At 27.8% G+C, this 18,888-nt stretch overlaps 1 protein-coding gene across 1 annotated transcript in view; it reads left to right on the plus strand.

Moving 5' to 3' along the window:
• LOC100197654 (protein kinase C iota type) overlaps nucleotides 1–16,370 on the plus strand; it is a 48,785-nt gene extending 32,415 nt beyond the window's left edge. Inside the window, exons 12-19 of the mRNA XM_065800563.1 lie at nucleotides 2,587–2,636; nucleotides 2,819–2,904; nucleotides 3,096–3,183; nucleotides 5,988–6,113; nucleotides 6,892–6,971; nucleotides 14,314–14,403; nucleotides 15,191–15,309; nucleotides 15,583–16,370. Of these exons, the coding sequence (XP_065656635.1) occupies nucleotides 2,587–2,636; nucleotides 2,819–2,904; nucleotides 3,096–3,183; nucleotides 5,988–6,113; nucleotides 6,892–6,971; nucleotides 14,314–14,403; nucleotides 15,191–15,309; nucleotides 15,583–15,670 (727 nt within the window). The 3' untranslated portion in view covers nucleotides 15,671–16,370. The remainder of the gene's footprint in view (nucleotides 1–2,586; nucleotides 2,637–2,818; nucleotides 2,905–3,095; nucleotides 3,184–5,987; nucleotides 6,114–6,891; nucleotides 6,972–14,313; nucleotides 14,404–15,190; nucleotides 15,310–15,582) is intronic.
• The last annotated feature ends 2,518 nt before the right edge of the window (nucleotides 16,371–18,888 follow it).

An 18,888-nucleotide genomic window follows, 5' to 3' on the forward strand; every position in this document is an offset into this window, starting at 1 on the left:
ATAGTGCTAGGAAATGGTTGACAGAAGACTTGAAAAGTTGAAGACTGATTGTGTCAGGAAAACATAAAGATGGAAGAGAGTTCCAAAGAAAGTCTGGGGAAAAAACTAGATTAATAAGGTTTTTAGAACATGCTGGGACAGATACAGTAAACAAATGAGACTTTGCTGAGTGACGAGCCAAGCGAGAATGAGTTTTAGTTGAAGGAACTAGAGATCTTAGCTCCTTTGAGCAGAAACCATGGTAGCATTTGAAGAAAATAGAAAGAGATGCAACTTTATGACAATGGCAAAAAGGTTCAAACTTAGTAGATAGAGCAGGTTTAATCAAGATGTTAGAAATTTGTTTTAAGACTCAAAAACCTAGCTAATAACAAAAAGAAGACTGATCGGACGATAGTTGGAAAGGTCAGAATTTTCCAGAAAAAAGGTTCAGTCAAGCACTTATAAATAGTTTAGAGAGATCAATCAGATCCATGAATTAGAAATGGAATGATAGACTTTTGTTAATGACACTGTTGAAGATTTTTAAAAATTCTCTAGATCCCAACTACTGAGTTAAGATGCAACATTTAATATACTGAGAATAATAGAGCTTAGCATCAGACAGCACTTTTTCACATTGATTTTTTACAATAAAATTTTTATAATAAAAAGGCATTTGTTCTGAAGAAAGTTGTTATAGTTGGTATAGCAGCTGCACAAGAAAGTGAAAACCATGGAGTAGAATGGAGCTTGATTTGGAACTGACAAAAGCAATAAAAGCTTCCATATCTGCCCAGATCAAGAAGGTTATGTGGGAGGAATCATGAGTTCCAGTCAGCTTTAGGGTAGTAGTAGTTGGGGTGGTAAGGTGAGTCAGAAGAAGAAGTACAAGATGAAACATTGTGATCATTGCATGATCAGAACTGTCTAAAGGAGAAAAAAGTGAAATTGAACTTGAGTCAGGGTCCAAGTCAAGTAGTGAAAGTAAAGGATTGTCTGGAAAATGAGTCACAAAGTCAACTATCTGACTAAGAGATTGAGAAATACAGAAATTATGTGCATTAGTGCCTGCAGGGTTAGTGGTGTTAGATCCAAGCCATTCAGTGTGATAAACATGTCATGAACAACATCAATAGTTAAAAAATGAACAAAAAGAAAGATGATAATAAAAGAATGGTCAGAGTGTTTAAACCTAATTTCTTGATAAGTAGATAAATTGGTGTTTAAGTATATGTCCAAGCCAAGCATGTTACTACTTTACTTAGGAGTCTTAGTGAATCCAAGGATAGTAGACATCAATACTGAGATCTGAAAAAAGAACAGTCGAAAATCTACGCCAGCCTAATAGATAAAGTAGGAGTAAGAGGTTGGTCAACCAAATTATTCTACTTACTCCTAAATTCTTTGTCTAGGAGACCTTTTACAAGGCAGTAGCTTGATGCAGTTAAAATCTTTAACCTTTACTTAACCAAGAGCTTTGAGGCAGGAGAGTTTTTAATGTCAGAGTTACAAACAGTTTAGTCTTTTGAAATTTTTCTATTCTATTGCAATAACAATACCACACCCATTAGTTGAACATTTACTGGTGTTCTGTTGTATTAGCTTTTACATACCAATTAGGTAAGCACCGGACAATAGATGATTTACCAATTTCAACCATAATAATAAGCTCACAAGCTTTAATGAATGTCTCTTCATTGTCTTCATTTAATGAATGTCTCTTCATTGTGTCACATCAAACTCACAAGCTTTAATAAATTGTGTCACTTCAATGTGTCACATCAAAAAAAGTATTCAAAAATAAAATATGCTCAGTTATTAGTGCAAGTGGAAATTCAAGTAATGATTGGTACTAATAAGTAATTTTAATAGTTAATTTAACAGCTATGTCAATATCTAAAACTATTAACATAAGAGTATTGAAAAAATGAAATACCATTAATGTGAATTAGTGATTCAAAATTTCATAAAAAATAAAATTCTACTGTACAGTGAATTATTAAAATAGCTAATAAGAATTTGAATTACGATTTTGATAATTGGTAAATAATTAGTAATTGATAAAAAGTAATTGTTGCTACAGCTTTTTGTTATTAAAATACACAAATCATTCCTATATCTTTCCATCAGCAAATCAGCATTGATTTGTTGATCAACATTGTTATATTAAGTCAGCATAGGTTTAATACAATAATATTGTACGATATAACTATGACTTACTAGTTATATTATAGTGTAGCTAATAATAATATTATAATAATAAACAGAAATCAATAATAGGAATTGTTAATTTAATGGTAAAATATTTCAACTCAAGAAAGATGGTTCATGAATATTAAGACATAGAAATCTTTACTTTAACATTATTTTACATTTTTGAACATTTTTTTGGCTTGGTTTGATTGAATCTAGATAAATTAACTTGATAACATGATTATACTAAGAGTTATATTTAAAAGAAGAGTAAACTGAAATAAAAGTAGGTAGATGAGTATAAAATCAGTTATTTGTTATTGAAATACATAAATCATACTTTTGAAATTAATTAAATTATTATTTTAATGATGCAAATTGTACTAAAATAATGAACTAAATTTTTTTTAGATTTTATGCTGCAGAAATCTGTTGTGCTTTAAATTACTTGCATGAAAGAGGTTCTTTAAATGCTTTTTTAACACATTTAGTTAATTTATTTTTGATAATTTTTTAAATAATTGTTTTCAATTTTTTTAATCTTTAATAAACTATTAAAAAACTAATTTGAAAAAAAAAGAAATTTAAACTCATTTTTTTGCTCAGTATTAATACTCTTTATGTTTTTTTGTTTTTTTATCAGGCATAATTTACAGAGATTTAAAACTAGACAATGTTTTGCTTGACCCTGACGGTCATATTAAGCTTACTGATTATGGCATGTGCAAGGTGAGAAGAATTTAATTCATTTATTATGATATAATAGTTTTGTAACATTTTGTAATAGTTTTTATTTATTTTATTATTATGATTAGTTTGTAGACCTTTTACTTTTTTTTTTATATTAGTTTTACTATTTTATTATTATTATTATGTTTATATTACCTTATATATTATGTATTTGCAACTATATTAATTAGGAAGGATTACATCCTGGTGAAAAGACTAGCACTTTTTGTGGTACACCAAATTACATAGCTCCTGAAATATTAAGAGGAGAGGATTATGGTAAGTTTGATTTACTAACATAAATTGATATATTATATATATTTGTATGTATATATATATATATATATATATATATATATATATATATACATATATATGTATATATATATATATATATATATATATATATATATATATATATATATATATATATATATATATATACATATATATGTATATATATATATATACTAGCTGGAGTTACCCGGCGTTGCCCGGGCCAATAATGAATCTCGCGGACCTGAGATCTGTACACAAAAATGGGCCCAAAAAATGGTCCCCCCTGACCCCGGGGGTCGGGGTACGGGGTCAAAACCCAGCTAAGAACCTTCTCCCCCTCGAGGACTACCCCCATGCCAAATTTCATCGAGATCGGTGGATTTCTATAGAGAACAAACAAACAAACACACACACAAACACACATTGCTCTTTATATATATTAAGATTAAGATAAGATAAGAAGATAAGATAGCTGGAGTTACCCGGCGTTGCCCGGGCCAATATTTAAACTGGCTTACCTGATATCTGTACACACAGATGGGCCCAAAAAATGGTCCCCCCTGACCCCGGGGATCGGGGCACGGGGTCAAAACCCAGCTAAGAACCTTCTCCCCCTCGAGGACTACCCCCATGCCAAATTTCATCAAGATCGGTGGATTTCTATAGAGAACAAACAAACAAACACGCACACAAACACACAATGCTCTTTACATATATTAAGAAGATTAAGATAAGATAGCTGGAGTTACCCGGCGTTGCCCGGGCCAATATTTAAACTGGCTTACCTGATATCTGTACACAAAAATGGGCCTAAAAAATGGTCCCCCCTGACCCCGGGGTCAGGGGGGCCTATTTTTGGGCCCCCTTAACCCCGGGGGTCGGGGTACGGGGTCAAAACCCAGCTAAGAACCTTCTCCCCCTCGAGGACTACCCCCATGCCAAATTTCATCGAGATCGGTCCGGCGGTTTGGATTTCTATAGAGAACAAACAAACACACACACAAACACACATTGCCCTTTATATATATTAAGATATATATATATATATATATATATATATATATATATATATATATATATATATATATATATATATATATATATTTTAAATATATTTCATATATATATGTTTATTTCTGAATTACATCTACTTACCTTATTGTAGTTGTATAATTTATTTTGTAAATTTTTAAAGATTTATTCAACTTTGCTACATTTTAAATTATATAGCTGAGTAAAAAGCTTATTACATATTAGCATTGTTTACAAAAAGTGATTTAATTCTTTTATTTTATCAAAGTTTGCACCTTTTTTATAGCTTTGTTTCTTAATAGTTTTTACTAATGTTATAAGTGAAGTTAACCATAAATTATGTCATGCAATCGGAAAGAGGAGGGGAGGGACAGTTTGTGTCAAAATGGAGGGGTATTTGAGTTTGTAGCACAACATTTTAAATTTAAATCTAGAAAATCTTTTCTTTTGATTAATAGAGTGCCAAATGTAAACTAAACATAAAGTTGAATGTACATTTGCCTGTGGCTGTTCCATTTTAATTTAAATTGGAATTGATTTTTTAAATTGACTTCAATTTTATGGAATTGACTTTTCAATTTGACTTAAATTTTACTAAGACTCTGCTGCATTTACGGCTTTATCAGCCGTAACTAATCAGTATTAACTAGTTGAACTACTGAAAGCATCTAAGAAAATTTAAAATATTGTTGTATTTAAAGTCAAAAATTGCATGACGTTATATACTGGAGACCAATCAAACAAGTGGATTAAAAATCATTGTCATGGCACGAGTTTTAATTTGTGAAGGACATAACTGTTTTTTTGGAGGTTTTAATCTCACTTATTAGTGTTTTAAAAAAAAATTAAAAAAAAAATTATATATATATATACACTCCTAACTGGTTGTTAGACTTTTTTCCTTCCGCTCTTCCCAAAGACAACAAACTATAGATCTATATATATATATATATATATATATATATATATATATATATATATATATATATATATATATATATATATATATATATATATATATTTATATATATATATATATGTTTATATATATATATATATATATATATATATATATATATATATATATATATGTATATATATATATATATATATATATATATATATATATATATATATATATATATATATATATATATATATATATAATTTATTGCAAAATTTATTTATTATAGTTAAATATATATATATATATATATATATATATATTATATATATATATATATATATATATATATATTTATATATATATATATGTTTATATATATATATATATATATATATATATATATATATATATATATATATATATATATGTATAATATATATATATATATATATATATATATATATATATATATATATATATATATAATTTATTGCAAAATTTATTTATTATAGTTAATTATTAAAACTATTACTACACACTAAAAAAAAAAGGTAGAAATTTCTACCTTAGGGTAGGATATGTGATATACCCTTAGAAAGGTATAATTTTCTACCTTTTAGGGTGGAAAATTATATTAAAAACAATTATTTGTCATACAATTTTCTAACTTAAAGGTATAATTTTCTACCTTATAAGGTAGAAAATTATACCTTACTAAGGGTATATCACATATCCTACCTTAACTAAAAATTTCTACCTTTATTTTTTAGTGTGTACATATTTTTACATTTTTATAACAACATTATATGCTAATCATTATATGCTAACATTATATGCATATTGAATTAAAAATTACTTTTATTAGGAGCTAGTGTTGATTGGTGGGCACTTGGTGTTTTACTTTATGAGATGCTTGCTGGTAGGTCACCATTTGATATCGTTACAGCAACAGATAATCCGGATCAAAATACTGAAGATTATCTTTTCCAAGGTTTTTACTTTAATAAATTATTATTTTTCATGATCAAAATTTGAATTTTTTATTTATTGGAATTTATTCACTGACTAAACAGCTTTTTTTTTTTATTGCTTTGTATTTTGAAAAGAAAAATTTTGACTTATAAAGTGATGGTATTAAGATTAGCTACTAATGGGTCAGTAAATAGTTTCATGGTACATAATGTAGTTTCATGGTACATAATATAGTTTCAGTATTTTAGACCTAAAATAGGTCGAACTGGAGGAAAAAAAGTGAGTTTTACATTCATATTGTTTCAATAAATTTTGATAAAGAAAAGAGATCATTGTAAGTGAAGAATTTGAAATTTGGATTAAGTATGTAATCATTGGGGAAAAAAATTCGAGATAAAGCAGAAATCAGGTCAGTAAGAAATGTGGAAGATATGTGAAAAAAAAAATTAAGAAAAGTTTTTTAGAATTATCTTAAGTATAATTATGGTTTCTCAGAGACATAAAATATTGAAATAGTGGAATCATGATGAATGCAGAGGTGGGTTAAGTTGTAGAATGTAAGAGTTTTATAAAATATAAAAAAGTTTGAGATGAGAGGCTTCTGTATTGTGTAACTAATTACACAGCAAAATAACCAAAAGAACGCTCAATTAAATGAGCTGTACTATTTATTTCTTTAAATGATTTTTAATTTCTTTTTGATTTTTTCATAATTTTTAATGTTTTACTATCTTTTAATTTTTTAATAATTTAATTTTAATTTAATAATTATTAAAAACTATTAAATTATTTGTCAGTAATTTTGGAAAAGCCTATTAGAATTCCACGATCGCTATCAGTTAAGGCTGCATCCTGTTTGAAAGGATTTCTCAATAAGGTTAGTTAATCTGTGGTTTTATTTTTTTTTTTTTAAGTTTTCACATTTTAATTTTTTGTAAAAATTATTTTTAAATGTTTTTGAAATAAAGAGAAAAATGTTTTTAATTTCAGTCGAAACCAGAATGACCTTCGCCTTTTTATTAACAAAAAAAGTTTGAATGTAAAATCTTTTTTCTTTAAGAAAAAAAATTGTCTCTTTAATGTGAGTTAAAAGCACAGTCTTAACTACTTACATAATCACATCAATATCATTGTAAACACAATAACATAAGTCTCTATTGTAAATGTATGACAAATTTCTCCCAGTATTTTTATATTTTTTAAAATTTGAAGTATTTTAAAAATTTATCTCTCTAATCAATTACGCATCCATTTATTGGGCAGGTGAAATAAGTAATTTTAATTACATATAGAGATATGTATATATTATGTATATAATATCATGCTATAGAATTATTTATTTTGTATTTTAAAAAATTGAAAAGATTTAAGAAAATAAATAAGAAGATTTGAACATCTGTAGAGCACCAACTTTATCAGTAGTAACAAAGCAACCAATGATATGCATAAGTTTTTTAACTCTATCTGCTAAACAAAAGCTAGGGTTTTTCATTCAATTTGTTTTTATTTGTTATCTTTGATTAAAAAAAAGTTTTTACTAAAACCAGTGAAATACTTTCTAAAAAAATGTTCTCTAAATGAAATAGAAATTTTACTTAAATGAAAATTTTTAAATAAAAAATATCAGTATTCAGTTTATTCTTTGCTGATATCAGTCTCTTGTTATTCTGTTGTAGTTTTGTTAAAAAATTACATTAGTTTCACATGTTTTTAGGTTTTCTAATGTTTTTCTTGATATTGATGTATTTTAAGTAAATATATTGCATATATTTACTTAAAATACATCAAAGGTATTATATATATTTATTTGAAGATAAAATAAGATTCTATGAATCTTATGATAGAATTAAATTCTATGAATCTTACGATAGAATTAGATTCTATAAATCTTATTCTATCGTATTTATGCTATTATATTTTGAATCCTCAAATGAATTAATCTAAGATAGTAAGATTCTAATGAATCAGCAAGTTCCCAAGTTGAATCAAAAAACTGAGGTTCAATTAGAAATTTCACTTGCAAAACAGAAGCTAAGTATATAAAACAGAATAAATATTAATTTCTGGCCTCTCCTATAAAATGATGTTTTCATCTTCTTTGGATCATACTATTGAGCATATCTTCTCTGGATCATACTATGCAAAGTTTACACCTCTTAGTTTTTAAATCAATAGAACAATTTATTTTTTTTACTGTGAACATTATAATCAATTTAGTTCTAGTGAATTGCATTAAAGGTTATAAAAGCATACAGAATATTCAAATATAGTAGCGTCCAAAGATTTGCAGATAAGGTAAAAAAATTTGAATTTTAATAATATTTCAACACATACTTTACTTAAGCCAACATATTAATTACCAATTAAAAGGTTTTTAGGTTACTATTATGTTTTGATTGAATATTGATAATTTAATCAGTATTTTTTAATTGATTAAAATAATAATGATTTTTGATGAGTTCAAAAACTTGTAGAAAAGCATTTATATTTAAAAAAGTAGGAATCTTTTTATTGATATTTGGTCAAAATTTATTAGAAATACAAAACAAATAAATATTATTTTGTAGAACAATCTTTATAATCTGGCTATGCATCTGCTAGGCATAAAGTCAGCTAAATTAATGCAAACATTAATGAGAATTGATTAAAATATTTCTTTGATTTTTCTGAATAAATTAGCATAATTTGTAAGCTTAATGACAAATATTTGACGGTCGACACGTTGCTATAAATAATCATAGGTATCTATATTTGACAGTCGACACGTTGCTATAAATAATCATAGGCATCTATATTTGACAGTCGACATGTTGCTATAAATAATCATAGGTATCTATATTTGACAGTCGACATGTTGCTATAAATAATCATTGGTATCTATATTTGACAGTCGACATGTTGCTATTAATAATCATAGGTATCTATATTTGACGGTCGACATGTTGCTATAAATAATTAAAGACATTTTTTTAACTAAGTCAATTTAGGATATCAGTTGATCAGGATATTAATTTCAAAACATGAATTTTACTCTTTTTAAAGAATTCTGGAACTAATTTACCCGTTGATCGTTTTCCTAATGCTAAATCCATCCACGACATATTTTATCCTTCACATGAGGTAACTCGATGCTCTTACATATGTCTTTGTATACTTCTTGATTAATAGTTCCCACAGTGTCACAAAATACAAATTAATTTGAACTTTCTGTCCCAAGAAAAACCTTTTGGGGTATGGTAGTACACAAATAGGCGGTCACATTGATGTATATCCCAAAATCAGACTACTATATCCATGAAAGAAAAATTAATGTTTTCAAGTTTATTTTTTTTAAATTTGGATTATAAAATTTGTTTTAAAGACTGTATTGTGGTTTTATATTTGTTTTTAGTAGTTTTGCTTTGAATTCAGTTTTTACTAAAATAAATCACAGTAAAACATAAAATAGTAACAATACAATTTTAACCTTTAAAAAATAACTTGGCTTTATTCTCTCAAAATTCCAATCAAAGCAAAGAATCATGATGAATGCAGGAAATCTGTATGTTTTTGTGCTTACAAAAAGCCAACAGAGTGATGACTGATTTTTTGTTTGAGTGTTCACAAAAGGTTTTAGAAAATCATGTTGATTTCAACAACCCTCGATTGCTGATTGGGATATTTTAGAAGAAGAAATTCAGGTAAAGTTGCTCCTCTATATCCTTGCTTGACTATCGAACAGTGAAGATTGGTCACACTACAAGATAGTCAACATGGGACTGCTTGATTTGTTGCATTGGAAAGACAAAACTATATAATCCTCTACCAGTTAGCACTGCCCAAATAGTTCATCCAAAAGAACAATCAGCTGTTGAGAAAGGATGTTCAACATGCTTTTTTATCATTGGTAGAGGTCTTAGTTGCTCCAAACGCTTAGACAGAATTTGTTGAACGTTGTTGTTGTTGAATGTCGCCACAAAAGACAATGTTACAGCTGAAAAAGTAGCTACTTTGGTTCAAATAAGACTCCTTCACCTCATGGTACTGTAAGAATGAATCAAGGAAAAGAAAAACTTTTTCTTGTGATTTCAGGTAATGTATTTTTTTGTGTTAATAATTTTTAAATTTAAAAATATATAAATGTTTAAAAAGAGTTAATTAAGGCTTAAAGAAGTGTGTATCCAAGAATTTGCCAAAGAAAAATACAAAAGCTTTCCAAAAAAAATTTTTTTTCAGGACTCTCCAAACATAAAGAATTATTTCCAGCTGTATGTGCCTTGATAGCTAAAAATCTCCTTGTTGTTCAAAGGCAGACTTGATTGTTGTTTAAAGCCAGACTGGATTGTTGTTTGAAGCCAGACTGGATTATTAAACCGTAGTGTAAACAAATTTGCATCAACCCTAAATAAAGTGACTTCACAGAGAATTGTGAAAAAAACTTTCGAGCCAAGTTTGATTCACTAGGAAAACATCTTTTTGATTTGTTTGTTACTTCAGACATTTGTGGTACAACAAAAAGTAACACCTCAGAGTCAAAAAGGTTTTTAGCAAAGACTGAGTAGAACTATAATTGAGATGAGGGACACAGGATCAGACTATATAATTTTGATGGATTGGATGGAGGTGGTGGTTTCTTGAAAGTTTCTTATGGAATTCTCAACTTAGAGACACAGAATAAGTCTCCTCCATCTAAGAAGCTTTTTTCTCCATCTTCCACAAAAGACTCTGGAGTAAAGAGGCAAATGATAAATGCAATCTCAGAAAATCTTCCTGAAAACTATGAAAATGTCAGGCAGGTACTGGGCAAATTGGGTCTTGATAGAATAACTTTTGTTTTATCATGGGACATGAAACTTGCCAACATTGTGTGAAACTTGCCAACATGTGTGTGGTCTACAATCTCATTTATGCACTCACCCTTGCACTTGGTGTAATGTGGAGTCAAAAAATCTTCACCAGAGTGGCGAACTCAGAATCTTCGGGTCCATTCAAAGTAATCATAAAACTTTTAAAACTGCTGGAGCCAACTCCACAAGAGCAAAGGACTTCCAAAATGTTATTCATGAACTTATTATCATGATTTCATATGATACTCTGATTATAGATTTCATTCCACACATGAAGCTTCACTTGCTTCTTGGGGTAGTGAACCAATTATTCAAGAGCCTTAGTCTTATCTGGCCAATAGCAATAGATAACCAAAAATGATAAACATTCAGCAAAAGTCATTTCATGGAGGGCAATTTGCAAATGATTGGAAGAAAGCTTCTGAAAAACATTAACTTGCTTCAACAGTTGGCTGAAAACCATGCTTGCTTTTTGGCGTTTCCATTCATTGAAATGCTTTGCAAATTCAATGCAGTTGTTAATGCTTGCTTTGTCAATAATCTTGAACATAACTATTCTTTAAAGATTGCTGAGTTCAGATGCTCCTATGTGAATCTCCTAAACACAACTATCACCCCAAAGGTACATGAGGTTTTTTTCCATGTTGATTAATTTTTTGCCCACCACAATCGCTCACTTGGAGTATATTCAAAGCAAACAACTGAATCGATGCATCACAACTTCAGCACCTATTAGCAACGCTACAAAAGATCAAATGGGCATCTAGACTATCAAACAAAACTGTTGAGCTGCTTGATTGACTATAACAGCAAGCTTGCATTTTAAACTCTTGATTGTGCATTGGAATACCTTATTATTTTAAGTTATAATATAAATTCAAAGTTTTTTATCTTTTTAAGTATATTTATTTTTATCTTCTTAAGTTTAATGTTTTTAGAGTATTTTATTTGTTTCAAAAACAAAAAAAGTTTTTTCTTTTACTATTATTTAAAGTTCATTTTTGCAAACATAAAAAAATTTTCTTTCTTTTAAATTTTTTTTTCATAAAAAATATTATTTTAAGAATTATTTATATATTAAAATTTTTTTGTTTTGTTTTCAGTTATCTTAACAAATAATCTTCTATTTTGAATCAATGAATTTAGAGCATAAAAACTTTTTTTGTTGTAAAACATGGTTTATTTTTTTGTAAAACATGGACGTTTTACAAAAAAACATCCATGTTTTACATACTAATATACATAGTAATATACATAGTAATTTACATAGTAATTTACATAAATACATAGTAATATGCGGTAGTGGTGTAGTGGTAAGAGCGCTCGCTTTGTAAGCGAGAGGTTCGGAGTTCGACTCCCACCACGTCCCTGGAAGTACCGCGCTCAACTTAGTTTCTCCGCGCAGCGGCCTTGCTCGGCAAGATTCGTGTTTCAGAGTTAAAGAGTTGAGAGAGGGTTGTACCACGAATAACAACTAAAAAAAAAAAAAAACACAAAAAAAAAATGAGTAGCCTCCTCGACTGTAGTGGCCCCCCTCGGGCCTTGGGGAGGTGAATAATCTAAAAAAAAAAAAAAAAAAAAAAATTACATAAATACATAATAATTTACATAAATAGTCTGATTTTGAGATTTATACGAAAATCAAATTTGCTTCCATGGATGTAATAGTTTTTGATTTTGGTATCTATGCCAATGTGACCTGTTTGTGTACTACAATACCTCAAAAGGTTTTTCTCGGGACGGAAAGTTCAGATTAATTTGCATTCTGTGACACTGTATACCAATGATACCAGTTGACTGTGTTCCAGTATACCAATGAAGCAGATCAATACCATCCCGACTAAAACATCCCAAAAACTCTTTTTTTTAATATCTGCTCTCACCCTCTAAATGTGTTCCATAAAATAAAATAATACTAAAATTGAAAAATTTTTGAAAATAAAAATATTTTTAGGGGTAGCTCAAGACCCTTGAACATCCGACAGGTCCCTATAATTATCTAAAAAATTCTTCAAAAGTATATCATGTTGGGTCTTAAAAGGAGAAAAATTATATAAAAACTTTACAAGCATCATTTTATAAAAAAATTATTATTTTATTTTTCACTGCCGAGAAAATGATATTTTTATACTAAAAATATGCACTTTTACAAAACTTTTTTATTGTAATTTTTTTTCTCAATGCTTAACCTACTCCTAAAACATTTTTTTTTTTCAAAAATTTTTTAATTCCAGTATTGTTTTATTATATAATTATTATATCATTATTTATATTTCATTTATTATATCATTATTTATATTTTATTTATTATATCATTATTTATATTTTATTTATTATATCATTATTTATATTTTATTTATTATATCATTATTTATATTTTATTTATTATATCATTATTTAGAGGGTAAAAGCAGACATTTAAAAAAAGTTGTTTAGTTGGCCACCCTAGTAAGCAGTTGGAATTTAGGATCGTATTTTGTATCTACTGTATGTCAAACAAACTCAATTCCATCTGATCCGAACTGTGTTAACTTGTTTTCATCCCTAAAAATATTCTTTGATGTAATGCTAATTCTTCTTGGGTGCTTCAGTTTTTTAGGTAAATCGATGGTTTATGGCATATTATCATGAGCATTTTATCCTGATAATATGTTGTTTTGCATGGTTTTCTTGATTTCTTTCAAATCTTTGTGGACCCTGTAAGTTTATATCTCTTCATTATTTTTCTGTCAGCAGATTTACTGGCTCCATAAAATTGTGTTGTCTTACGAAACAAATTTCTATTTGAACTGATGCTCCATTTAAACTTGCTATCAATTATTTCACTATTAAATTATTAAATTTGAGATATTAAATTTTTCTTATACGTGACCTCAATCACTTATATATGAAGCTTTTTAATTATTTCCACAAAGTGTTTGTTTAAAATGTAAAATGCTTTATTATATCCGCAAGTTTTTAAGCTTTTTAAATCAATTAAAGTATGTAAATTATAAATTATCAAATATTCTTTCGAAACATAACAGTAAACATAAAATCTTTTATTTGGTATATAATATATTGGATTTAGTGAAGTGAGTGCTGAAATATTAGTAAAATTCAATTTTATTTACATTGTCCGCAAACTTTTGAATTCTACTGTAATTGCCTAAGTAAGTTTTTGTGTTACAAATGTGAGAAAAATCAAAGTCATTGAAACATGAATAACAAAAGCATAATAAGATTTATGCTTATCTCAAAATATATATTGTAATTTTTGTTTTTCAAAAATTTGTTTTTGTTTTTGTCCCAGTTGGTATTGTAACACAGACATGGTAACACAATATAAATAAAGCAAAAGAACGACTACAACAAGCTGATACATATTTATTTAAATGTTACTTTTACTTATAGAATCCTGAAGATCGTTTAGGTTGTCACTTACAGACAGGTTTTAGCGATATACAATCACATATATTCTTTAAACCAATGGATTGGGAAGCGGTAATGCTTTTTTATATAGTTTGTTTATTTATTTTCTCAAAAATAGTTTTATTATTCTGTTGGGTTCTGTGGGTGCATCATATGATTTGTCATATGTTCTGTCTGTGTTTATTGTGTGTTCTGTTGTTTGTTCATCGAGTGTTCTGTCGTTTGTTTTGTCTGTCTTTATTGTGTCAATAATGACCCACAGACAGAACAATGAGACAGCTGACAGACAGACAGAGCATTTTAGCATAACCTAAATATCAGTTATTATATCAAGGTTTTATCAAGGTTATAGAGGATTACTAAGCCAATAACATTCTTGTTCAGCAGTGTTATCATAAACAAAGGTCGTAAAAAAAGTTCTATTTAGCCGTTTTTTTCCATTTTCACTTGTTTAATTTGTGTGGATTTAATCTGTGTCGATTTTATTTCACCTGTGTGAATTATTTACTTTCACCTTTAGCAAGTCAAATAATACATGATAATAAATGTATTATTAGGCTTGCAATCCCTTTAAAAGAATACATGATTTTCTTACGTTTTTCCATTTTGCTACACCCTTGCCATTGGTAACATGGCAAGGGTGGTGGCATGGCAAAGGTGGCGAAAAATATCTTAGTACAGATAGTAATAGTAAATTTAAAGTTTTGTTTGAATTTTCTTGCCAGTATGCAATCTTTTATCTAATTTAAATTCATTTATTTATCTTGTTTACACTCATCTTATTTTCAATCATCGAAATAATTTACTTACGATCTGATGAATTTTAAATAAAAAAATTTTACTGGTTTTTAATTAATAGCTTGAACGCAGACAAATTGCACCACCTTTTAAACCAAAAGTAGATGCAGAACATGATATTTTATCAAACTTTGATCCGCAGTTTACAACAGAACCTGTCCATTTGACACCTGATGATCCGTAAGTTTCTATATTTCGTATTTCTTTATTTTAGATTTTCTGTATTTATTTTAGATTTTTAAGAACGATAGTTTTTTTATTTTTCAAATCTCTTTATCGTTGTTTGCATTAATAGTCGAAATTTAAGAGGATTTTTATTAGAAATTTTTTTAAATTGTCACAAATTATTAAGACTATTTGAAGTCAAAATAGGTCTATGAAAGGAGATTTTCATTGTTGTTATTTTTAGATCTTTGCTGATTTATTTTTAAGTCTTTGCTGATTTATTTCTAGATCTTTGCTGGATAAAATTGATCAGTCTGAGTTTGATGGATTTGAATACGTCAACCCTTTATTGATGTCTAGTGAAGACGTTGTTTAGCAATAGCTAACCGTAAAATATGACGTATCATGTTGTGAGTCGTAATCGTATATGCTTGTAGAAATATTTTCCTGTATGATACGCTATTTATTTTTATTAAAGTTTTTAATTAGCCCGAATCATTTTTGAGTAGAAGTTTTAAAATAGGTTTAATGAAATATTAAATGGCGAGTAAAAAAGTTTCGTTATCGTTCATTTTGATATTTATTTTGTAAATATTCATAATTGTGCTAGTATAAATCAAAAATAAAGAGGACTTGACGAAGCGACTGTCTTTGACACATTCTCGTATGATGATTTTTTTTTTAATTCAAAAATTATGGTTTTGATATGTTTATAGATTTTTATAGCATGTTTATTTAATCAAGTTCTATTTTAATAAATCACGGTAATTTGTAATTTCTTTTTAACGCTGTTTTAAGTTAATTTTTTTCATTTCTTTCCAACACCAATGCTGGTCATTTTCACAAATATGCATTTTTTTAAATAGATCTATTTGTTTGAATAATTAATACTGTGAACACAGGACGTGTTTTAGACGTCTAAAAAACGTGTTTAAACGTTTTTTTCGTTAAGTGTGTTAAACGCGTCTTGTGTATACTGGGAATCCACAATAATTTATTTGAATTATCATTTATATTACTGTAAATAAAAAGTCTTTTTACATTTTTGTTTATGCAGTTTTACAGTTTTTTAAAAATTTGGATTTTTAATTATAGCGGTGCTCTTTGAGCGAATTATTTAACTAGATTTTCAGAGAAGGCCATTGGCTTCATTGCCTTCAGGGGCGTGTCTAGGGGATGTCTGCTACGTCGCTGGACATACCCAAAATATGTATATGTATATTTTCTCACAACTTCAACATTTTGTTGAATAAATATGCGTCGGTAGATAAAAAAAGCAAACAGAGCGAATAATTATTGCAAACTAAAGCAATAATTAAGCAAACTATATAAGGTTAATTGTTCGAACGGATGGTAACAAGTTATTAATCCGCGATAGCAGTTAGATTTACGGTTTGGTATTTAATTATAGTGCTTATCAAATCGAGAACGGTTTAAAGTTTGTTTAAAAAAAGCGATTTATATATTTAAACGGAGGTTGTTTTAATTTGTGACTTAAACAAATTAATAGGAAACTTGAATGGACATTTTTTTATTAAGTTATAAAGTATTTCATTTTTTAAATATTTTCTTTTATTAATTTAAAACAAATAAAAGTTATTATTTCTTAGAGAACAAATTCCGGACTTCCTTTTTCAATTACACCCTTAGTAAAGTTTTAGTCAAATTCTATTGATATTTATCATCAGGAGGAGAAGACTATAATTAACAACAAGCATATATTAAAATATATCAATGGACATCCCCAATTATTTTATACAAAGCTGTGTATAATTTTAATTACTTGCATTTTGAACAATATAAAAAGAAAGAAAGGGTTTTAAACATTAAAAATAAATTCGGACTTCCCTTAGTACATACACCCTGTTTGGTATGTATTTATTAAACATTTCTTTAACACAAAATTTAGACAGTTTAATTATTTGCTTAAAATGTCGACTAATTCTCAAGTTCAAATAGCTCTCCAAACAAAATCCCAATCGGAGTTAGTCCAATGGAAAGAAATATTGGAAAAAAATATAACTTGTTTTAAAGACAAACATCCAAATATGAATGTTGTAGAAAATATTAGAGGTTTAGGCACCTTTTTACCAAAGACTTTTTCAAAAAAACGTGGCAATTTCATTTGTTATAATTGATAGAAATATTTAATTCGTTTCAGTGATTTTTTCTTATTGTTAAGCTTTCTTATTATTATTGTTGAGCTTTTTTTATTAAACATTTATAAATTTATCTTTATATTAAATGTAACAATAACAATAATGAACTAGTTTTCTTATAAAAAATATTTTTTTGTTGAAAACAATGCAATTGAAAAATATAATTGTATAACTATGTTTTTATGTTCATATCAGGTCTCAATCAACTGAAAACTGTCTGTACAGTTTTATCTCATTAGTCATCACTGGGAATAATTCTGTAGTAAATGATTTAAGATTATTGACATCAATCGAGCTTTTCTTAAATGCAAACTTCTACTCAAACCATCTAACTTTTCAATCTGTTTTTTGTAACAATAGAAATGTTTTTCCTTGTTTAAAAAACATTCTACCGTTGTCAGTACCACAAAATTCTTTAGATACAAGAAGGGAAGGCAAAGAGTTAGTACAAGAAGAAGCTGTTCATAATTGCAACGATAAAAACTGGTCCTCTTTCCTTTGTGTTCTTGGATTATCAAGCATATGTGGAAAAAAAATAGAATGTCTTTACCCAGATAATGGCCTTACTAAGTACAAACTATTATTTAGCCAAATTATTTATCTTTTTTTTATCTTCTTTTTTGTTGTGAAAGTTTTTCAAATGATTTTTCTGTCCCTTTTCAACACAATCATTATATTCCATTAGTACTAAAAAACAATTTGAAACGAATGAAAGTAGCAGGATGTTACTGACTAAAATTACTTTTCATAGCAAATCCAAAGATCATGATGATCTTATGTAATCTAATTTAAAAATATTCTCATCTTTGCAACCAATTACCAATACCTAGTTTTAGTAAAGTAACTCAATAAATATTATTTTCTACCCCTTCCTATAATTATGATATTGGTTATTTGGTTTGTAATTATGCTAGTTATTCCTGTGTTGCTAAAATTTAAAGTAATTCTTAAGTTCAATATTTAGTTCAATCTGTGTTTGTACGTTGTAAAACATTTACTTTTCCTAAAAATTCAAATGGGCGTAGCTTTCAACTTGCATGGATAGATAAATTTCCATGGCTTACTTATTCAAAGATATTTGATGGCGCTTTCTGTCTGCCACGTGTACTTTTTGGTCACAATTTTCCTTCAGAATGTACTATAGCAGAAAGGATGTTCAGTAAACCATTCAACTACTGGAATAATGCTTCTGCTCACTTTAAGAAACATGTATTTGGAAAATAATAATAATCTAACCTGCAGAAACAAAGGATTGGATGTTAAAACTGCTGAAGTTTTGTTTTTTTTATCATCATTTTGGTCCTTTAAAACAGAGCCAATTGATATAACCTCTCGCAAAATAATTCAATCACAGATTTTTGAAAATCAAAGATTATTGTTACCAATTATTGAAACAATTATTCTATGTTGGCGTCTTGGTCTTTTTTTAAGAGGT

The sequence above is a fragment of the Hydra vulgaris genome, chromosome 06 (assembly GCF_038396675.1).
Source record: "Hydra vulgaris chromosome 06, alternate assembly HydraT2T_AEP".
Taxonomy (NCBI): Eukaryota; Metazoa; Cnidaria; class Hydrozoa; order Anthoathecata; family Hydridae; genus Hydra; species Hydra vulgaris.